At 41.1% G+C, this 22,500-nt stretch overlaps 1 protein-coding gene, 1 long non-coding RNA gene and 1 pseudogene across 3 annotated transcripts in view; 2 read left to right on the forward strand and 1 right to left on the reverse strand.

The window, feature by feature from the left end:
* Positions 1-22,500, forward strand: part of LOC311045741 — a 252,200-nt gene that overhangs the window by 213,095 nt on the left and 16,605 nt on the right. The window lies entirely within an intron of this gene.
* LOC311045788 (midnolin-A-like) lies at positions 3,602-15,198 on the forward strand. Its single transcript, XM_084057844.1, has 7 exons — positions 3,602-4,122; positions 5,798-5,885; positions 6,271-6,330; positions 9,224-9,754; positions 10,580-10,670; positions 11,486-11,767; positions 13,316-15,198. The coding sequence occupies exons 1-7, from the start codon at positions 3,980-3,982 to the stop codon at positions 13,741-13,743; spliced, it is 1,623 nt and encodes a 540-aa protein (XP_083913970.1). The 5' UTR covers positions 3,602-3,979; the 3' UTR covers positions 13,744-15,198.
* LOC311045977 (E3 ubiquitin-protein ligase TRIM35-like) lies at positions 17,323-18,704 on the reverse strand (annotated as a pseudogene). Its single transcript has one exon. The product of its transcript is annotated as an E3 ubiquitin-protein ligase TRIM35-like (transcript).

Consider the following 22,500-nt stretch of genomic DNA (forward strand, 5'->3'; position numbering starts at 1 on the left):
TCTTCAACGTTTTCAGCCCAAGGACCCCCTAGCTGAGAGAGAGATGAAGCAGGGACCCCCTACTCTATATTGTATAAAATTGAGTTTCAGATGAAACTTTTTTTGTGTACTTGGTCTGCTCTTTTTTTCCCTCTACACCTATACCTCTTTACCAAAAAATAGCCGATCTACAAGCTCCCAACGCCTCACAGCGCGAGGCGTTGGGAGCTTGTAGATCTGCTATTTTTGGCTAAAGTTCTCTTCGGAATAGGGATGCTAGGGTTCGAGTTGAGGAAAAAAATGATATATCACACAAAGATTTTGGCGGACCCCCCGTAGTAACTCTGAGGACCCCCTGGGGGTCCCGGACCCCCTGTTGAAGAACCCTGCCTTATGCCGATTTTACAAATGCCTTTCTAAATCAGTAGTTCTTCTCACACTTTCACTTACAAGATTTTTCCAAAATGTTCAAAAATAGCAGATGTACAAGCTCGCTGTGAGCTTGTATATTTGCTATTTTTGAATAGCCAACGCAAAAATCTAAAATGACACAATGGATGTATGGATGTTTGGATGGGTGGTATAGGTAGATACTGTAGGTAAGTAGTTCAGTAACAGACGGTCTCCCCGTCTCTCCAGCTCTTCAATAAACATTTATTTACACGTTCAGATGGGTTGCAAAATTTCAGCCAATCAGGAGAGAGTAACAATTTATCAGCTTCATTTTTATAGTGTTCCAGTTCTAATTTTGTCTGCTCATTTCTTTGTCTCATCACTTCCAATTTCACTTGTTTAATCTGCATCCTACTATCTGAGTTCTCTATTCTGATTGAGTATCCCGACCTGAACAATGCATTTTCTGTTTAATAAAGAAATGGAGAGACATGGAGACCGCTGTTACTGAATAAACACGCTATAGTCTATAGCAATGAGTACTATCAGAATATAGAGCTATTTAACACTTATTTTAACCAAAGAAAATCACTTACTCTACCTTTAACCTACCGGTGTTTCAATCATGCGAGCATCCAGCCTCCCGTGTTGGTGTTTTTCAGGCCAAGGACCCCTTAGCTGAGAGAGAGAGAGATGAAGCAGGGACCCCCACTACATGTTGTATATACAATTGCGAAAAAAACATTTTCATAGATTTCATAGATAGCTTCATAGACTTCGTTTGACAGTCATGTCGGATTCATGTTCATGTATTTTCAGACATTTAACCACGTAAACCATCAGACTTACTAACCCTGTGTAGTAAGCCTGTACCCCCTGTTGAAGACCCCTGTCCTAGTATGTCCTGTCTCCTTCCCATATTTATCTAAATCAGAGACCTTTAGTGACCAGTACACACAAGTGTCCAGTAGCTGTAAGAAATCCCCTCACTCTCTGGCTGGGAGTGGGGGATAGTTGGATTCAGCACAACTAATTATTTCACTTAATGGTGGGTGGGGTGTGGTTTGAGCCTAATTTGGCACACCTGAGGTAGGCCCAGGTAGAAGTCTCAGACCAACATGTGTTGCACCACTAGGACTCCATGGCTATACTGCATGTTCACCTTTGATGCATTATATAAGTAAGTTCTGTACATTTTCTGTTAATTAGAATTCATGTTCATTCGAGTATTTGTTTTTTTGATAAACATTTATGCTTAAAGGGATAGTTCACCCTCCAAAATTACTTTTTTTCCTATCGATTACTCACCCCATGAAGAAATTTTGTGGCATTTTTTTAGTTTTTGTCGCATTCCTAAGCCTATCATTTGATGAACGGCAGCGGTTCCGGTAGGAGACACAAATGGTCTCCTTTGTGTCTCCTACCGGAACCACTGCCTATACCTGTCTGCTGGTCATCAAATGATTGGCTTAGGAATGTGACAAAAACAAAAACATTCAAGTCTCCATGGGGTGACTAATCGATAAAAAAAAAAAAGATTGGCCGAAGTTTATTTATGGCTTTGTTTATGCCCAGTTTGTTTGTGTTACTGATTGTTACCGTTTCCCCTTTCCTATTCAGTTCAATCATCAATATCATCATATGTGCATGGAGTCTGAATGAAACCACTTCATGAAACCTGAAAACCTGGTCCTCATGCTTTGGCAGGCATTCTGGTGTAGGAGTTGCATGTATACACCACAGTGAACTTTATATCCAAAGACCTTAATACCATATACGTGTCATCATGTTTCATCACTCTTCGTATAGCAGTTCAAGCAGACAGTGATGAGGCAATCTACCAGTCTGCACATCTGTCTGATCAATACAACATACATATGAGTATTCACTCAAATGCATACACTGCATGTATGTAAAATGAATGTTGCACATCACTGCATGCATGCCGGTATAGACATTCCCTAACAATATCACACCAATGCACCAATATGGAGCTCATTGAATGTGTGCTTCCAAATACAATTTCCATCCATATTTAGTGATGTCTTTCCCATAGATTGAAATGCCTCTTTAGTCACTGTTTCTAATTGAAACGTGTGTGTGTGTGTTACACACACACACACACACACACACACACACACACACACACACACACACACACACACACACACACACACACACACACACACACACACACACACACACACACAGAGTAGCTACACACAGAGGTGACTTTATGAATGGTGACTGGCACTGTGCGTTTGTGTCAGTGTTGCCATATTGTGGGAGAGAAATAAGCAACCAGGTCTAGGAACTCAAGCCCAAAAGAAGCAACTATAGGCATTGTATATTTGTCTGTCATTAAATGTTTCGATGAATTGAGTACAAAGGACCCCAATGGAAACAAGCCATAGACTTTATTGGGTTTAAAATCCTCTTAGCAGACCATGTATAGAACTGTACTTTCCTGTATTTTTTTGCAAAACGTTTAAGTATTCATAATCAATCAATCAATCAATGCATCTACTATTTGAAAATAGATCTAAGCTTGTAGATCTATTTTAAATAGATCTACAAGCTTGTAGATCGGCTACTTTCAAAAAACCCTGCAATAAAATGTGGAATATTTGGAATATTTTTGAAACATTTTAAAAACACAAATGCTCCCCTGGTGGCACAAAACATTTTCATGAAAATATTTGAGAACCACTGGTTTACATTTAAAAACATTGGAAGCTCAAGCCTAAATACACTTTAGAAACAAGCCCCAAAAATACTGCAACTAAACCAATATTTACAAGCAACTCTACAGAAAAAGAAGCCCAAAGTCGCTTATAATAAGCGGACATGGCCGCGCGCGTGTGTGTGTGTGTGTGTGTGTGTGTGTGTGTGTGTGTGTGTGTGTGTGTGTGTGTGTGTGTGTGTGTGTGTGTGTGTGTGTGTGTGTGCGCTTGCGCTTGCGCGCGTGCGTGTGTGTTCGTGTGAGAGAGTGAAAGGGGGTGAAAGGAGGAAAACTTGCGTACAGGAAGCAAGCCTGTTGATTGGACAATTCTCGGAGACTCTTCTGACAGTGTACCGCTGATTGGCTGCTTGTCAGAGTGGGGAGGAGTCCACTTGACAGTGTACCGCTGATTGGCTGCTTGTCAGAGCGGGGCGGAGTGGACTTGCATAAAACAGGCGTGGCACATTGGCTCTGGTAGTGTGTAATATATAGTGTGAGTCTCAACCACAGACTATGTGCTGCTGCTTCAACCTCAAAGAAACCTGATTAATATGGTTATAATTATATAACAACCTTCATGTTTAACAACAGAACGCGATGCTAGATCACAGACCGAGAAGCTGATCCAATAACAGAAAACCACAGGATTTATTTTCTCTTCTTTTTATACCTTTTTTTTCTCCTCCTTTTGATCTTTAAACACAGACAGAGGAATTCTTTCTATACAACCCACTACAGATCGACCATCAAGGTTACATTTGTATCTATTTCTCTCCGCGGTGACTGAGTGGATCATCATCCAAGGTTGGCAGACGAGACAGACAGAGCCTTACGTGGATTGATTGACTGATTGATTGACTAATTGATTGATTGATTGGCTCCGCCATGCATCTGTCCATCAACTCGACCACCGGCGGTCTGCTGGAGCTGTCTGTCCCCCCCGGGGAGACGATAGAAGGACTGACCACATGCGTGTCTCACAGACTGGGACTGTCCAGGGACAGGATAGCCATCCTGCACAAGGACAGGTGACGTTAAATATCCATAATGTATATATATCTGTCTGTCTATTAGTTTTACATTAACACTACTGTCTGTAGATTCGATTTGAATCCTGCTCCATAGTAATAATCTGTCTATAGCAGCTGAGGTCTTCAACAGGGGGTCCGGGACCCCTAGGGGGTCCTCAGAGTTACTACAGGGGGTCCACCAAATCTTTGTATGTTTTTTTTTTTTTTTTTTTACATTAATCACTTGAACTCTAGCGTCTAGCCTCTCTATTCTGAGGAGAACTTTAGCCAAAAAATAGCAGATCTACAAGCTCTGTGAGCTTGTAGATCAGCTATTTTTGGCAAAGAGGTATAGGTGTAGACTAGAGGGGAAAAAGAGCAGACCAAGTAAAAAAAAAAAAAGTTTAATCTCAAACACAATTTTATACAATATAGAGGGTCCTTGACCTGAAAAACGTTGAGGACCCCTGTTCTATAGTTTTGCATTACTGTCTGTAGATTCATTTGGTACTTTATATTTTACTCCTAAACCTACATTCTTACTGTACATGCCAGGCTATATTATACACAACTGCACATACATTCATGCTTTAATTGTTGATGTATTTGTGCATACTGTATAGGCTATTCATTTGTATATTAAAGGTAGGGTAAGTGATATTCCAAACACTCTATAGCAATGATTACTATCACAATATAGTGCTTTAACCTTTTTTAACAACACCCTTTTTGTTTTTACCAAATAATATCACTTACCTTACCTTTATATTAGTTGATAGGCTGTTACAGCCTATTCATTCATATAGACTGCACACACACAGTAAATTCATGATATATCCAGACCTCTTCATACTGTGTATTCATTATCATATTCAACGTCGACACATCATACTCATTCATTGTGAAGAGAGAGTATTCATGGTAGATGGACTGTACATGTATGCATAGATTCATTTTACATACAGCATGTCAACTCATTCATTGATGGACCAAGAAGTGCAGATTGTCTTGTGTCCGAACTGTAAACAATGTCTTTTTTAAAAACATTTATATATGTATTCTTATCTTGGTTTGGTTCTTGACTCTCTTACTTGTACCCATGCACCTCTCCTGTGTTTCATTCTTACTACTACTACTGTTACCTACCACCTCCCCATCTGCATTCATTACAACATAACAGCCTATCCACAGCGGCTATTGTAGGTTTGCGTACACGACCACACGTTGGTCACTGGACACAGAACAATAACACTTATCAGACCCGCTCCAGTGATTTTTGGTGGTTCCATGCAGAGTTATTAGGCAAGGCAGCTTTCTCTGACTGTCTCTGTCAGCGGCCAAACTTCTTGGAATGAGCTTCAAAAGTCTTTCAAAAGCAGCTCTTTGCCATCATTCAGAGCAATGGTCACACTTTTATCCGTGATTGCACCTGTTTTAATTCATTAATTTTGTTTTAGTTGATTTTAAGTACTGTTTGAGTACTTTTATTTGTGTAATTGTAGTATTGCACTCTGATTCACGTTCCTTGTCAATCTGTAATGGGTTTGGATTGTGTCTATTATTGAAACCTCCTCAGCTACATTGTAAATGAGGGCTTGCCCCTCAAATGTTCCCCCGAGTTTAAATAAAGGTCATGATGATGATAATGATCATTATGCTGTCCTTCTCATGTGTTTTATTTGTTCAATAACAGACAGCTGAACACAGGAAAGCTCCTGGATCAAGGAGTTTCAGACGGGAGCAAACTGACATTGGTCCCTAACGTTGAAGCTGGTTTAACTGTAAGTAAAGCAGCTGAAACCAACATATAATATCACACCTACTTTATCCCAAAGACTTCATGTAGGTTCAGGTTGTGCTTTATTGTTACATCTTGCATACAGGTATAAGAGTAAAACTTATTTTTTGTTCAGCTTCCTTCAGACAGGTAATAATAATAGTAATAATAATAAAACGGTAAAATAAGATCAAAAAAAGAAAGAAAACATCAGCGTATGTACACGTGCATATGAGCTTGGTATATTATATACAACAACAGCATTTTTATTTACTTAATGTAAACAACTGCACAGTTGTCGTACATGTATTTGTACACAGTTATTGTTGTGAAGTATTGCAGTTGTAGTTTATGCTTATCTTACACTTTCTGTTTTAATGGTACCTCAGAACTCCAGAACAGACAGAAGAAGTATGATGCAAGCGTTGGAGAGTTTGACCGAGGCTCAGGTAAGACTTTTATGTGCTAACACTAACTGCATACGTCTGTCCACTCCAATACTGTCAACGTTGTGAGCTTGTAGATCGTCTATTTCCGATCTAGAGATTTAGGCACCTATTTTGCTCTGAAGTCGCGCTACCCACTGTTTGGGGATTTAGCGTCCCCCAAATAGTGGCCCGTGGCCGAGTTGCTATCTTCCGACACCAGCCTTATCCCTAAAACACCTGCCCTTTAAGAGCTGTGCAAGCCGTTATGCCCAGTGCTATCTACACTCTCTCTCCCTCTCTGCCCATGGAAGAGCGAAGAGGCAGTCTGACGACGTTGATTGCCTTGGAATAACATAAGATTTGATACAGAGAAGTATCACTCACACATTGCTGGTTATAGAGAACTTGAAATTACAACAATCGCTTGTGCTTGTGGATTAATTAAACTGAATGGTCTGTGTGGTTATAACAAACGCAGATCAAATGACATTTTATTTGTCTTTGATAAGCTTAACTGGCAACTGCTGATAAAAAACACAACGTATTAACAGTCACACTTTTATGGATTAGAAGAAGTGCCGGTGTGCTAACGCTGCAGCCTCACTGAGGCGCTTATGTAATTTCCATTGCAGGCGCCTCTACCAAACAGATTTGGCATAGCGGGTGGTCTAAGGATCCGGCTTGAGCTTTCCCATACGTGTGTGGGCAAGATGGTAATTTTAGGGATAGCACAACACCTCCAGGAGCAAATAACGGTAGTCGGCATAATGTATAGCGGGTAACGTGGCCGTAAGATACCGTTTGGGGACAGCGCCAGCTGCCTGGTGCGTAATTAGCGGGTAGTGCCATGGGATAGCGCAGGGCGGGGAAAAAAGGATGGGACCAAGTACAGACCCGTGGGGGACCCCGGTAAATTAAGTATACAGTAAAGGATTTAGGTGGTTAACTGAAGGGCTTGTGGTTTGAAATAATAATTAGTGTAGTTGGGTCTTTCTCCCATGTTGTAGTGTACAGGGACACATGTGTTTTGCTATTCAGCAGTCTGCATGTCTGGGAGAGTTGATTTGGAACAAGGAGGACCTTGAATGCATAACTATTCAAAGTCAAAGCCAAATGTATTTATATAGCACATTTCACATGACAGTTGTAGATTCAATGTGCTTCAAAATAAAAACTTGTCGAGCTTGTATAGAGCTTGTCGATCGGCTATTTTCTGCAAAAGCTTTCCCCACAATAACAGAAAATAGAAAAGATACTAGTGTAGAGCCCTGAGGGACTACGGTCGGTTACCCATATGGGGTTTAAGTGGTTAAAGCAGTGGTTGAGAACCACCTTTTGATTTCAAGGCCCTCTACATTAGGCCACACATCCCCATAACTCTGAGAGTGTACCAGTGTAGTGAGTGTACCATTTGTACACTCGCAGAGTTACAGACCTGTAAGGGTCCTTTTGGCTCATAACTACCCTCTCTAGAAAGGACCCCCTGGGTGTCACTTTGAGAACCACTTCCTTAAAGCCTTGGGGACCCAGTAAAAGACTGTCTTGTTTTGTCATTTTTGGTGACATAGCTGTAAAACATGTTTGGTTCTTCCAGTGTGTGATATGGGCGGTGCATTGGATGAGGTCATTCACTGGCCTGACGTCGTTGGCAGACACAGATGCTGTGCATACTTTAGCTCATTCCTGACACTCATAACATTACACACACACACACACACACACACACACACACACACACACACACACACACACACACACACACACACACACACACACACACACACACACACACACACACACACACACACACACACACACACACACACACACACACACACACACACACACACATGCACATGTGCGCACGCGCACACATACACACACACGGCCATGCTACATACCACAAAGCCACAAGAGAGAGATCAAGTATTTTCCCTCAGGCTATCAAAGACATCAAAGACCAATGTACAGTCAATGACCCAACTGCAAGAGCAAAACATGGCAGCTACAATCTACCGACACTTGGTGAGAAAGTGTTTACAAGTTAACCAGAAATAGCAGATCTACAAGCTACAAGCTACAAGGTTTTTTGAGGGGGACAATCTCTTTGTAAATCTTTTGGATTTTATCTATCTCAGAATAGACATTTTTATTGTATTCATGTTTAGCTTCTCATGGACAGTGCATGTAAACAGTACAGTGAAACATGCCAGAGGCTAGTTGTCGTCAATAGTCTCTGACCACGGTTGAAGTTGGCAACCCCAAATGAGTCTCAAATCAACAAATTCATTAGAATTAAAACAAACAATAACAATATTTATTTTAACATTTGCAATATGTGTACACTTTCTGAGTTGCAGATCTGCAAGGGTCCATTTGGTTTCTAACTATCGACCATTTAAGCTGGGGACCCCCTAGAACAGTGGTTCTCAAAGTGGGGTCCGGGGACCCCCAGGAGTCCTTGGGGGGGATACCAGGGGGTCCCCAGCAAAATGAGTTAATATAGCTTCATAATCATTTTAACCACTTTAACAATATATTATACTTTGGCTATTCAAGAATAGCAGATCTACAAGCTCGTAGCGTGGAACTGAGTGCTGCGCTACGAGCTTGAAGATCTGCTATTTTTTTTAAATTTAGAAACATTTTTGAATATATAAATGTTTTAAAGCAAACATTTGTAACTCAAACCTTTGCCTCTGGGGGTCCCTGGAACAAAATATTTTGAGATGGGTCCGCGGCCAAATACATATCATTTTTAGTGGTCCTTGAAATTAATAAGTTTGAGAACCACTGCCCTAGAAAACACTCAAGGACCCCCCACTTAGAGAACCACTGTCTTTTGAATGTTGACTTCATGAGGAGAGACAGACAGACAGACAGACATTTGTTTTCCTCTCTCCCCGTGGTACAGATCAGTGACTTCCTGTCTGGACGTTCCCCTCTGACCCTCGCCCTGGGCATCGGCACTCATGTGATGTACGTCCAGCTGCAGCTCGCTGCCCAGAGCGCCCCGGGCGGCGAGCAGCAGAAACCTCATGGCGGTACCACCAAGACGGCCCACTCCACCAGCACCGCCCACCCCCCCAGCCCCCCAGAGACCACCCACCTGTCTTCTTGCGCCCCGGCGGCGGCGGCTACACCGGACCCCCTGCCATGCTCGAGAACCTCACCCGTGACCCCCGATGGTCAACCGCGCCCCCCTCTCTCAACCCCCTGTCAACTCCCCTCGTCCAATAGGACCCCTGTGATCTGCCAGCGTCCGTCTCGCTCCGTCCACACGTCGTCGTCCTCCTCGCCGTTGCCTTCCCCGCCTCCCGGCAGCTCTCCTCCCAGTTCCCCGTGTCTGCCTGTGCCCGCCAGCGCCCCCTGCTGCCCCTCGCCCCATCCAGCCGGCTCCAACCCGGGACACCAGAGCCCAGCTCCGGCCTCCACCTTCCCAGAGGTTTGATTGATTATATAAAACATTTTACCATCATTTCCCTCGATACCAGCAGCCATCTTATCCCTCTATATACCATTGGTTCTCAAAGTGGGGTCCGGGGACCCCCAGGGGTCCTTGGGGGGGTACCAGAGGGTCCCTAGCTAAGTTTAGCTAGGGAGCTAAGTTTAGCTTTAGTTAGTTAATATAGTGTCACAATCATTTTAACCACTTTAACCATATTTTATACTTTGGCTATTCAAAAATGTGGGGGTCCTTGACATGAGAAAGTTTGAGAACCACTGCTCTATACAAGCAGTCATCAGCCACTGGAGTAGTGTGGTGGTGTTTGTTTACCTGCAGAAACACACTGCCCTCTCGCTGTATTTTGTTTCTGTGTTTTCACCTAAATACCTAAATACAGAGGGCAGTGTGTTTCTGCAGGTATACACCACCACAATACTCCAGTGGCTAATAACTGCTGGTAGAGATGGAAATGATCAATACAAAAACATATGTTTTGTTTTGTTGCGTAATCACAGGTCAAAGTTACATTTTATAACATTTAATGAATGTACGGTTGCAGACAAGAACATTTTAGATATATATAAGTTCACAACGTGTTGTGAGCTTGTAGATGTAGCTATTTTTGCAGCGCGATCCTACAAAAAAGTATAACATGAGGCTTCAGTGCTCTCCAAGTCTGTCCATAGTTAGGAATAAATGTTGTGACAGTGATTTAGTTTTTACTGTGCTTTGTAACGGACAACGAACATTTTGAATCAAGGACAAAACTGAAAACTGGGTGAATTAATGTGTCCTAATATCTTTGTGTCCTCGTTTTGACAGAACAGTCCCGGTTCGTCCCCTTCAGCACCAGGAGCCGTCATAGAGAGCTTTGTGAACCACTCCCCCGGGGTCTTCTCTGGAACATTCTCAGGTAAATAATAACCTGAGGGTGTCCTGTGCAGCAGCCATTTAGTTGTTTCCTTGAGAAACGCTCTGTCATTCTGCCCTGCACACAGACGTACGGTATAAATGACAATACACTGGAATTCAACTGAATTGAATTGAATCTTGTGTTCATGACAGTGGTAAGTAAGCCTTGCCGAGCCGTAGGGGCAGGAGACTGATCTCCTGTTTCTGTAGCGTGAGGTGGCTTGATGTACAAGTTAAGTACATCCCCTGGACATGACGCTAGTATGTCACAGGGACTTACTCAATCCAACCCTTGATGGTGGGTGCAAGACAATTCTTTTATAGTCTTTGGTATGACCTGGCCGGCTGGGGGCCCCAACCTCCCAATCTCAAGGCGGGACACCCTCACAGCGGTACCCAGCCTTTTCTTGATCAGGGCCCACTTTGAAAATGAGCAGCCATTTGGCTGCCATGAAAAAGAAATAATACCATTACATTTTCGTTACATTATTTTGTAAATATTAATATTATATTGTTGCTGTCGGGCAGAAACCTTGTATCTACATATTTCAACTTTTTATGTTTTTTTGTAAATGAATGCCCCACTTCATACAAGAGTGTCGCACAAAAGTAGTGAAAATAGCAGATCTACAAGCTCTGCTATTTTCACTATTTTAAATCATTTTTTTAAATGATAATAAAAAAGGAACAGTTTTGGCCATATAAGTTTCCATCCGACAGTGACAATATTATCATAAAAATCTTTTTTTTTTGCCAATTATTTGGGGTCCCACTTGAAATATCCTCAAGGCTATTTGCCCCTCCCTCTCTCATCAGGAACACTGCCTCCTGTCAGTCAGACCAGTGTATGCCACCCACGCCGCGGCATCGCCGTCATTCTCCAGATCCTCAGTGACCTCCTCAGTGCCACGCGTCACCACCAGGGGGCTCCCAACACCCTCTCCACCCAGCTCCATTGCTCTGCTGCTGCTCCCGGCTTATCGGCGAGTCCACCGCCGGCGGCACTCAGCCCCGAAGAAGAAGACCCCCCAAAGACGACTTCAGGACCCCCGCTGAGCCAGAGGGCAGAGGGTCTACTACACCACAATAAACCGACAGGTGAGATAAAAAGACTGTCTTGATATTTTAGAAACATTCATACATTTCAATGTACTATCACAATAGAGCACCGGATGTCCTGACATTCCCTGTCACTAGAGGGCGCTGTCCCCCTGGGTCATTGCGTGATTGTTTTGTATTGGATTTCCCATCGGGGGAATCTTGGATCGTGTCATATAAGAACTGTGTTCCAAAAATAAACAAGCCACCCCGGCGATTTTACTCGTATCGATATGAAGCATTGACTGAGGGTGAAAAAGTACTAATTTAATTTAATTTGATGACTGGCAGCGGTGTCTCCTTTGTGTCTCCTACCGGAACCGCTGCTTACTGGTCCGCTGGTCATCAAATTATTGGCTTAGGAAAAATATATCCATGAATTCAAGTCTCCATGGGGTGACTAATCGATAGAAAAAAAAGTATTTTTTTGGGTGAACTATCTCTTTAAGAAACAAGCCCAAAAAAACTACCAATATTTCCAAATAACGTATTTTTATTTATTACTAAAGAAGCCCTTATAATAAGAAGTCGCTTATAATAAGCGGACACGGCGACGCTGTCCTTTAATTGTAAACACCAGTTAGATGGAGTGTACCAGCGTCCCTCTGTCCTGAACCACAATGACCAGCTGTGTTTGGACCCTGTGCAGAGCAGCTATATTTAGTAACACTCTGTGTGAGGGCATATTAGTGTGTGTGTGTGTGTGTGTGTGTGTGTGTGTGTGTGTGTGTGTGTGTGTGTGTGTGTGTGTGTGTGTGTGTGTGTGTGTGTGTGTGAGTGTGCACATACATGCGCACGCTCTTTATGACATTTTTCCTAAACCAGATGCAGCATGCACAGTGTTCAAGTAGCACATATATACAGAGGACAGGACCATTACTTCACCCATTAAACTAGAGGAGATACAGTGACTGACCTGAATCTTTATCAGCTTGTCTGTGGAAACATGCTAATGGCTGCCTACTGTAACCATTAGCTATATATTATAGTTATTATTCTGGATCAGGTTGTTTTGCTTTTGCTAACTCTCTTAGTGGTTAAACATCAGTCTAGCTGTCTATAACCAAACGTTTTAGATCTCCTCCCCATGGACCCAAACTAGTGAAAATAGCTGGTCTACAAATTGTAGCATCGCGATTCGCGACACAATCTGAACTTGTTGATCTGCTATTCACTGCTATTCACTACTCCTTATAAACGTTTTTTATTTTTTTGTAATTACGTTTTTTTTTTAATGGAATTTCTTAGATTGTTTTGAGAATGTACACTTATTTTTAATTTCAGGAAAATAAATGGGGGAAACTATTTTGAAATAATAAGGAAAAAGGAAATAGTAAGAAACCTTCCCCCAATTTTTTTTTTACTCCCTTACATGACATTACATGTCCCTGCAATCCCAAATTGTGTGTTTTTTCATTTAAAATGTCTTAACATTTTGAAATAAAATTCTTTAGAAAATGTTTAGAAATGTAATGTATGCAAATGTACAGTCAGTGGTAGGAATGTAGCTGAATAATATTTGTTTCTTCTTTCCTTGTCCCCTTATAGTGGAGGAAGGCCATCGTCCCCAGCAGCCGTCCCCTACCAAGGAGAACGTGACGCTGCGCTGTAAGCTGGAGCAGCTGCAGTCGCGGCTGCACCAGAGGCGTGTCCGCCGGCACCAGCGCTGCTGTGGCCCCGCGCCACACCACCACCACCAACACCCCTCCTCACACCTCACCCCATCCCCGGGCCCTCACCCCTACCTGCACCACCTGCACCAGCAGCCTCACTCCCTCCTCCACTCACCTGGAAGACAGAGGAGCGCCAGGGTGGAGGGTGGTGCCACCTCCATCACCACCTCCTCTCCAGACGATATGAAGATGGAGGTGACGGAGGAGGGGTCGCCGTGGAAAGAGGAGCTGACGTCGGACCTCGTCGTGGCCAGTGGTGGAAAATTGCTTTACTTGAGTAAAAGTATCAATACTGCAATGTAGAAATATACTCTGTTACGAAGTGAAAGTTCCGGAATTCAACATTTTACTTGAGTAAAAGTATAAAAGTATTTGGCATCATCATGTACTTAAAGTACCAAAAGTAATAGTATACATTATGTCCCATTTCAAGTTTTATACAAATCTTTTGAAAATAGCAGATTGTAGATCGGCTATTTTCAAATGGCCAAAATGTATACAGAGCGGTTAATGTAGGTTTTGGAATAATAATCAAAATCTAAAGTTTTCAAATAATTGTAGTGGGGTAAAAGTACAATATTTGGATCCGAGATGTAGTGGAGTAGAAGTAAAAGTATTGGAAAATGGAAATACTCAAGTAAAGTACAAATACCTCAAAATTGTACGTAAGTACAGTGCTTTCCACCACTGGTCGTGGCATAGGTGCCACGGTGAAACACTGTGGTAATTTTAAACTCAGACATTGTACAAATGTGAACCAAATTTGGTTTACATTTGTAGTTTGACAAACTGATAAATGAACACTAAGGATTTTTATTATATGAAAGCGAAGGGACAAGGATGTTGGAGGAAACGTTTTAATAATCACTAAAGACAGTCGAGAGGAAGACTTTGTGAGACATCAGCCCTGGTGAAACAACCTAGAGGCGTGCATGTGTGGAACAGCAGCTCGCTCTGGTGGACAACGCTGGTAACTGCGGTTCTCGGCATATTGAAGAGTAAACAGTGCGGATCCTTCAGAGTCATATCAATTATTATGACTGTACATTTCATCATCACATTCACTCTCTGAGGATGTTGCCTGTCCTTGCTCAAAAACAAATGTAGCACTTCTTCAAGTTAAAAGGGGTTTAAGTGATTGTAAAAAGAAAAGAAAAAAAGTATTTTGTAAAAAAAAGTTCTATATTCTCTCCATCTCTCCAGCAAGTAAACAGAAAATACATTTGGATACCAGTTGTATCCAATCTAGAGAGAACCCCACAGCCCCACAATTTTTATTGCAATACAAAAGATTTTCATTTGATTTTATTTGATTTTGTTCTCCTCAAATTTCCCAATACAGAGGCAAATGGTGTTATAGATGCAATTTTTCATAGATATGAATTGAGGTGTGCCTTTAGGTGTTTGGAGTGCCTTGGGCACAAAAAGAAAACCACTGCTGTGTCATCTCTCCAGATTGGATTAAATTAGTATCCCGACCTGAACATGTATTTTCTGTTTACTAGAGTGCCGGACAGACAGGGAGGGGACACCCCTGTTACTGAAATAAACAGCTATAGTGTGTTAGTGAAAAAAAAAAACACTAGCACACTATAGCTATTGGGATGTATGAGTCATTCAACACATATTTTAACCAAAAAAGTAAATAAATAAAAATCACTTTCACCCCCTTAGTTAAATTATAAACTACATTAATGTCTTATGTACCATTGAGTCTAAAGAGCTGTTATGAATGTTAGTAGCCTATCTGTGTTGTCAAATGCCTTAAGCAAGCATGGGGGGGGGGGGGGGGGGGGGTCATTCACTGTCTGAAACATGTCCTGTATGGAAATGTTGATGATTTTCATATGCAATATTAAAAGGGGAATAGCAAAAGAAACAAAACAGTTTTGTAGAAATAAAAATAAACTTCAAAACAACTGTAGTCTCCAAATATTTTCCCACACATGTAGAGTAGAATGTATTAAACACAGGTGTAGCAATCAGTATTGGCATGAAAAATGCACATTCTATTATGGCCAAAAACAATGGAAGCTTTTTACAACATGCTAGATTGCCCGCCTTGCGGTTGGAGTTAGTACAGAGGCCTTGATAGGGTGCAACCAAAAAGGTGTATTTATTCTGATTGTTTCACAGACAGTGCAAAAAACACAGCCAGCTCTCCATACAGGTGACATGGTGGTATCCAGCTCTCATCCTACCACCAACTGAGTGAGTTTGTAGCTGGCAGCCTTTTATACTCAGCTGGAGGCAAGGTGTCACAGGCTCAACCATGTGACATTGTAGATTACCGATTAATACACATACATAATACAGAGAACATTAACTCTCATAATATCCATTAGAACTCCATGAACTACACCAATGATTCTCTGACTACATTACACAACAATATCCATAGCTATTCCAAATACACATTACAACCCACATTACAAAATACTTAAAATCATGACTTAAATTGTGCAAAAATACAACTGTGCAAAATACTATAAAGTGCCAAACATCAGTAACAGAGGACCTCTCTGTTACACAACATTTTATGAAGATACAGAAGGATAAACACATAAATGTGTTAAATAAATAGGGAGCGTATATTTGATCTATTTTCATTTATTTTGGGTCCATATGGTTAAGTTAAATTGAACAAACAACATTAAAAATAAAGATACAAGTTACTTGCATACTTTATTCTTTTTGAGGACCTAGTCTAAAATGCCTGGTTTTATTCAATATTAATGAAGGAATGATGACAAAAATGTCAATTGGTGTAAGTGAAAAACTTGCTTAAAAAAACACCCCTATGATAGTACATTAGAAATATTCATTACATGGCTTGGTTGAATGCTTGATTGTGATTGGTCAATCACTGAATTCAGTGGTGTGTTATTTCTGGATAATGACCGATGAGCCCAATAACAGAATAATGTAATTATTTATATAAATATTTTCGTTAATACTGTATCTATGGGAAAATCCATGGGGTTTCTATCTGTGGCCCCACACAATGGCCGCTACTGTTATGCCCTATTATTGTATATGGATGTCATGCCCTGTCACTTCAGTGTTGCATTGAAAAAGAAACATAGATTAGAGCAGGACATCATATAAGGTCTCATGTCATAATAACATACGGAACAGATTGTTATTAGATGCAATTGAACTCAAACAACACAAGATATGTTTGGCAGACGTTTATTTGAATTAAACATCATGAACTGTTTTCTTTACAGAGCTATATCAGACCAATTAGACAACCAATATTTGACTCTTTACAACAGCCTCCAGTCCATAAAACACATGCTAATCTTCTAAGCATCACACACATACAGTCATGAATCATGAAAATCCACAACCTTATTTTAAAGAAAAATGTAATTTGATTAATATGATCATATACATTCTGAACCCCCAAACCCCCACCTCTTTGAGAAGCCACTGATAGACATGTTGATTGGATTTACACCAAAACTCTGCACTTTAAGATGTGTATGGTCATGAATGATTCAGAGCTTTGCACAGAAGTGTCTCATTCCAGGACTATGAATATCTAGTGTCCCAGCAGGGAGTGGTCATTGTCTGAACAGCTACTGGTTTTGGTTGTGAAGCATCTTGATAGAAACACCTTTCATTGTCATGCAAAGTGGTACAGTCAATGTACTACAGTGATTCTACATTTTATGAAAAAGCTGTGTAGAAATAGATTAGATGTAGACAACCTCTTTAGACACTTTACAACAAAAGCCTCAAGTCCATTAAACACATGCTAATATTCTTCTAGGCATCACACACATCATGAAAAATCCACAACCTTGCTACAAAAACAACAATGGCATAATCATCGTCATTGTTCCAGAGTCACATTGACCTTCCCTGGTTACATATTTAGAGGGAGGTTATGACCAGTGTGTAAATGCAAGGAAACAGTGTGTCTGTGAAAGTGTGTTTTATGTGTTTGTTAGTATCAGGATCAGAGAATGTCAGCTTTCCTCTGTTCCAGTCCAGCTAGACTCGGATCTTCTGAGGATTCTGCTTCAATGAGAGATCAGTGGCTGACCCCGAGGTGTGTGCCGTGTATACACCTGCACATAAATCTATGTATAGTCCAGGATTGACCTCCTCCAATTCCCTTTCTCTGAATAGACTGTGATAACATACCCATTCTCCAGGATCTATATACTGTCTCCAACCTCAACATCCCAGCTGTGAGTCCCTGAGTCAAGGCCCTCAGAACCCAGTACAAAGCGAAGACAGTCAAACCTCTCTGGGTTGTCAGGAAGCGGCTGTTTTTGAGATCTTCAGACATGATTTGAGTCTTTCTTCAGACAGGATTTCAGTCTAGGATTGGCAGTGTTGTAGCCCAGAATGACAGGAGTGTAGGAGACAATGTTCTTCATCTTTTCCCAGACTATGAAGGTCAGGTTGCCCAGGTGTTTGGCCATATCTATCACGGCTCCTGGGTCCAGATGTGGGTCCTGCAGTGTGAGCTGGACTCTTTCCTTTGTGGTCTTGTAGTTCTGCAGGAATGAGACGTGTTCAGCTCTCAGATCCTCCTCTACGGCTCTGATTGTGTGTGAAAGGGTTGTTAACTTCCTGTCCAGATCCTCAAGCCTCTCCTTCATCATCTCACACTTCTGCTGCTCTTCCTCTTTCAGTGCAGCGATCCTACCCTCCTCTTCCTCTTGTAGAAACTTATGAAGCTTCTTAAACTGTTCCTTTATCTGCCATTCTGTGTTCAGGGCCTGCACCTGAATGTATTCCGCCGTTTGGTCACAGTTTGTTTTAAATATGTTGAAAACTTCCAGTTTCTTCTGTAAAGGTTTCAGTGATTTCTGGACATCCTCCTTGCGGTCCAGCGCAACTTCAGCCACGGTTCTGGATATGTGCTGGGTGTGTTTTTCTGAATGAAGACACACTAGACACACCGGCTGTTGACATTCCAGACAGAAGAGCTTGAGTTTCTCGGCGTGCAGACTGCAGAGATCCTCTGACCTTGATGAAGTTCTCTGACGTTTGGAAGCTCTCTGGTGTCTCTCCTGTGTGACAGTTTCACACAGGTTCTTCAGAGCCAGGTTGCAGGGTGGATTATACGTCGGCGACGTTTCCTTACAAACTGGACATTCCTTTATCTTCTTCTCCCTCCACCATCTCTGCAGACAGGCTTTACAGAAGCTGTGGCTACACGACAGGACAACAGGATCTTTAAAGATGTCATGACACACCGGACAGAAGAAATCCTCTTCTGAAAAAGAAAACGTTGTAGACATATTTTGTCTTTCTTTGAGTGAAGCCACAAACAGTCTGCTCAAGACAAGAAATCAGCCAGTCAGTTGTGGTAGCACTCCCTCCTCTAGATGAATGTTCCCTGAAGTTGACTTTCACTGTGAATTGTGGTTCTTCTTGTTGAAGTTCATTCAGCTGGTAGAGTCTGGGTCAGTAGTATTCCCTCATCCTGTAGCTGTGGATGGAAAGACAGTCTGTCCTCCCTCACTGGAAGTTGTGGGTTTGATCTGAAGCTGAAGCTTTTATTGTATCTGATGAGTCTGGCAGGGGGCGGAGCTTTGACCCCCCCCCCCCCTGTTGCTACATCTGTTCTGATCCTACAGGGAAGACATTTGGTAAATGTTCTCAAGTGTTTGTCACAGTTCCTACAGTAAATATTGTATTATATTTCAATATTCCCCCAGATAATCAGTCATCAAAATCCACATGATAAAACTGACACATTATGAACTCAATCACTTTGGCAACAAAGGTCTTTGGAATGCCACAACAGACTCTTGTACCAGACGTAGTTATTTTAGCTCCGTTAGTGGTGTTACATTTGTTGACAAATATTGATTGGACTGACTCAATTAGTTCTACAAATCTGAACATGACTGGAAAATATATCAAATCTAAGTTACAAATGGATACATTAACACTGAGAATTTTACTGTGCACATGTGGGTTAGACAAGAAGACACCTTTAACAAACTGTGATTACAATTATGAAAATAAATTCTGAACTTGCTAGAACAAATGCTAGAACTCCCCCTCAACCCCCAACTCCACTTTGAGAAACCACTGATAGACATGTTTAGATTTACACCATAACTTTTACACTTGCTTTGTACAGAAGTGTCTCATTCCACTGATTCCAGGACTATGAATATCTAGTATCTGTTGGTTTTGGTGTGAAGCATCTTGTTGAGCTCAACACTATGGAACAATGCCTCCCTCCCCCACAGGGTGGAGCTGTGGAGCTGAATGTCTGAATGATCCAAATCATTTGCATGTTGATCACAGATTTAAATCCATTTGGTTTTGGCTTAATTCAATTTATATGTTTGATTATTATTATTTCTGATTAAATGTAGACCAAACCAAAAGCCTCCTTCCCCCAAATGAAATGCAAATATAACAATTTGGAAATGCACTGAAATACCCCCAATACATACATTTAATGTTAATGACTTTCATTCAAAAAATCTTGAAATGAAATGTGGAATGTTTGGAAGATTTTTCAAACATTCTAGCAACACAAATCTAGTACGGGGCTCCCTGGCACAAAACATTTTCAGATGGGGTTTAGAGGACAATACATATTCATTTGGGGGTCCATGACATGAAAATATTTGAGAACCACTGGTTAAAATAATTTAAAATTGTGAAGCAAGCCCAAATGAGCAACTAAGCCCAAGAAACCACAACCCACAACAACCACATTTTACAAGCAAAAATAAGCCCAAGTATGTTTGTTCTAAGCTGGTCCACCTGGCTCTCATTGACTCTCATTGACGTAGATGTCTATACCTTCTTTTTATATACCTTGATGTAATGCAGGTTATCAGTTGCCAAATTTTGCAAAAGAAACAAGCGGCCGTGTCGATAAAAACAAGCCCCCACTTTTACATCGGCTGTTTGAAGATAGCAGATCAACAAGCTCACAAGGTGTCACATCATGACACATTGTGAGCTTGTAGATATGCTATTTTCAAAAAATATTTGGAAAAAAAGTAAAATATTCAAAATATTTTTTTGAAACATTTTATCAACACAAATCTTGTATGGGGGTCGTTGGCACCACCTATTTCCAGATGTGAGTCTGCCACAAATACATTAATCTGGGCGTCCTTGACATGAAAACAATGTGGGAACCACTGGTTTAAAAAACATTAGAAAGCAACCCCTATGAAGTGACTAAACTAAAAATAAATAAATAAATGCTCATTTATAAGCTGACATGGCAACATGGGTAACAAGTGTGTTGGAGCCCCTCAGATCTCGCCGCCCTTTGCGGCGACATCTAAGCGTGACGTTACTCTCTCTCCTCCACTCACAGTCTCTGAAGAGTGTCACACACACACACACACACACACACACACACACGGTTTGTTAACAAGCGCTGCTTGTTTAGAAGTAATACAATACTCTTATAGTGAAATAAACATCTCATAATATAACGCTACTCCATAGACGTCGAGTAGAGTTGTCATAGTGTTCCAACAAACGGGTCCATTTGGTTACATTGTTACACTCTCACCAGCCTGGTGAAAACAAGCTGTTAAAACACACTGTGTGACCAGGCTGTGGAAAGAGAAGTGAATTATCTCTCCATCCAACAAACAGGTGAGTTTCACTGCAGGTGTGTGTTAGCTAGTCTCAAACTTTTCCATGTCAAGGACCCCCAAATTGATACTTATTAGCCCGCGGACCCCAATTTGAAAAGATATGCCAGGACCCCCATAAGAGAAGATTGTTTATGGCTCTAGCAGTGATTCTCAACCATTATAATTTCAAGGACCCCCAGTTTGACATGCATTTAGGCTACAGACCCCCATTTAATTACATTTCTATCTCTGGGACCCCAATTTATATTGTAATATCAATGTTAATTTGAGAGTGTACAAAATGGAACGAAATGGACCCGGTTCCATTTGGACACCCTCGGAGTTGGGTCCATTTGGTTCCTAACTATCCATCATTTAGCTGGGGACCCCCTGGAACTCCCTCAAGGGGGACCTGGGTATAATGTTAGAGGTATTAAAAAGGTCTTAAAAGTCCTAAAATTGTAACTAAAATGTGCAAATACCCTGTATACACTTATACTGTATCTAGGCATTATCATTGTATTGTGTAACTGCTGTTCTACTTTTATGGCAGTAGTATGGCATCATTTACAGTAATACAAACATTTAAAGGTAGGGTAAGTGATTTTCTTTGGTTAAAATAAGTGTTAAATAGCTCTCCAGCTCTTTCATGTCTCTCCAGCTCTTTATTAAACATAAAATTAATTTTCAGGTCAAGATACCAATTTTATCCAATCAGGATAGATAACTCAGACAGGATACAGATTAAACAAGTGAAATTGAAAGTGATGACACAAAGCAGGAGCAGACACAATTGGAACCATAACACTACACAAATCAAGCTGATAAATGGCCACTCTCTCCTGATTGGCTGAAACTTTGTCACCTACCTGAAATAAAATGTATGTTCTGTTTATTAAAGAGCTGGAGAGACAGGGAGACTCCTGTTACTGAACAAACACTCTATAGCAATGATTACTATCAGAATATAGTGCTTTAACCTTTTAACAAAAAACCTTTTCAACCTAAAAATATCACTTACCCTACCTTTAAGAAAATGTAAAAATGCAATGTTGAAAACACAAATGATGTTGCGTAGCCTATACTTTGTTGATACCCCCTAGTGGCACTGTACTTTGTGTGGTGAAAGAAGAGCGTACCAAATGCACTCTTTACAGGTCCGTTTTTATCAAGTACAGAGTGTTTAAGTGGTCCTGAATGTGCATCCTAACAAGAGCTTATTCATCCTAGTGTATGACGGAGGAGAATTTCACGAATTACAATCTCTGCGATACGATTATTGTGACAGTTGTGACAGGATACAGTATACATATATAGTAAACAAATTGCCTCAATTCACTGGCTTCACATTTTAGAATGATTTTTCAATGGTATTTCAAGAAATAGCAGATCTACAAGCTCATGTGCCGATCTTATAGATCTGCTCACTTCTTTCTTTCTTTCTTTCTTTCTTTCTTTCTCAAGGCTCAAC

The sequence above is a fragment of the Gymnoscopelus microlampas genome (genome assembly GCF_963454915.1).
Source record: "Gymnoscopelus microlampas genome assembly, chromosome: 5".
Lineage (NCBI taxonomy): Eukaryota > Metazoa > Chordata > Actinopteri > Myctophiformes > Myctophidae > Gymnoscopelus > Gymnoscopelus microlampas.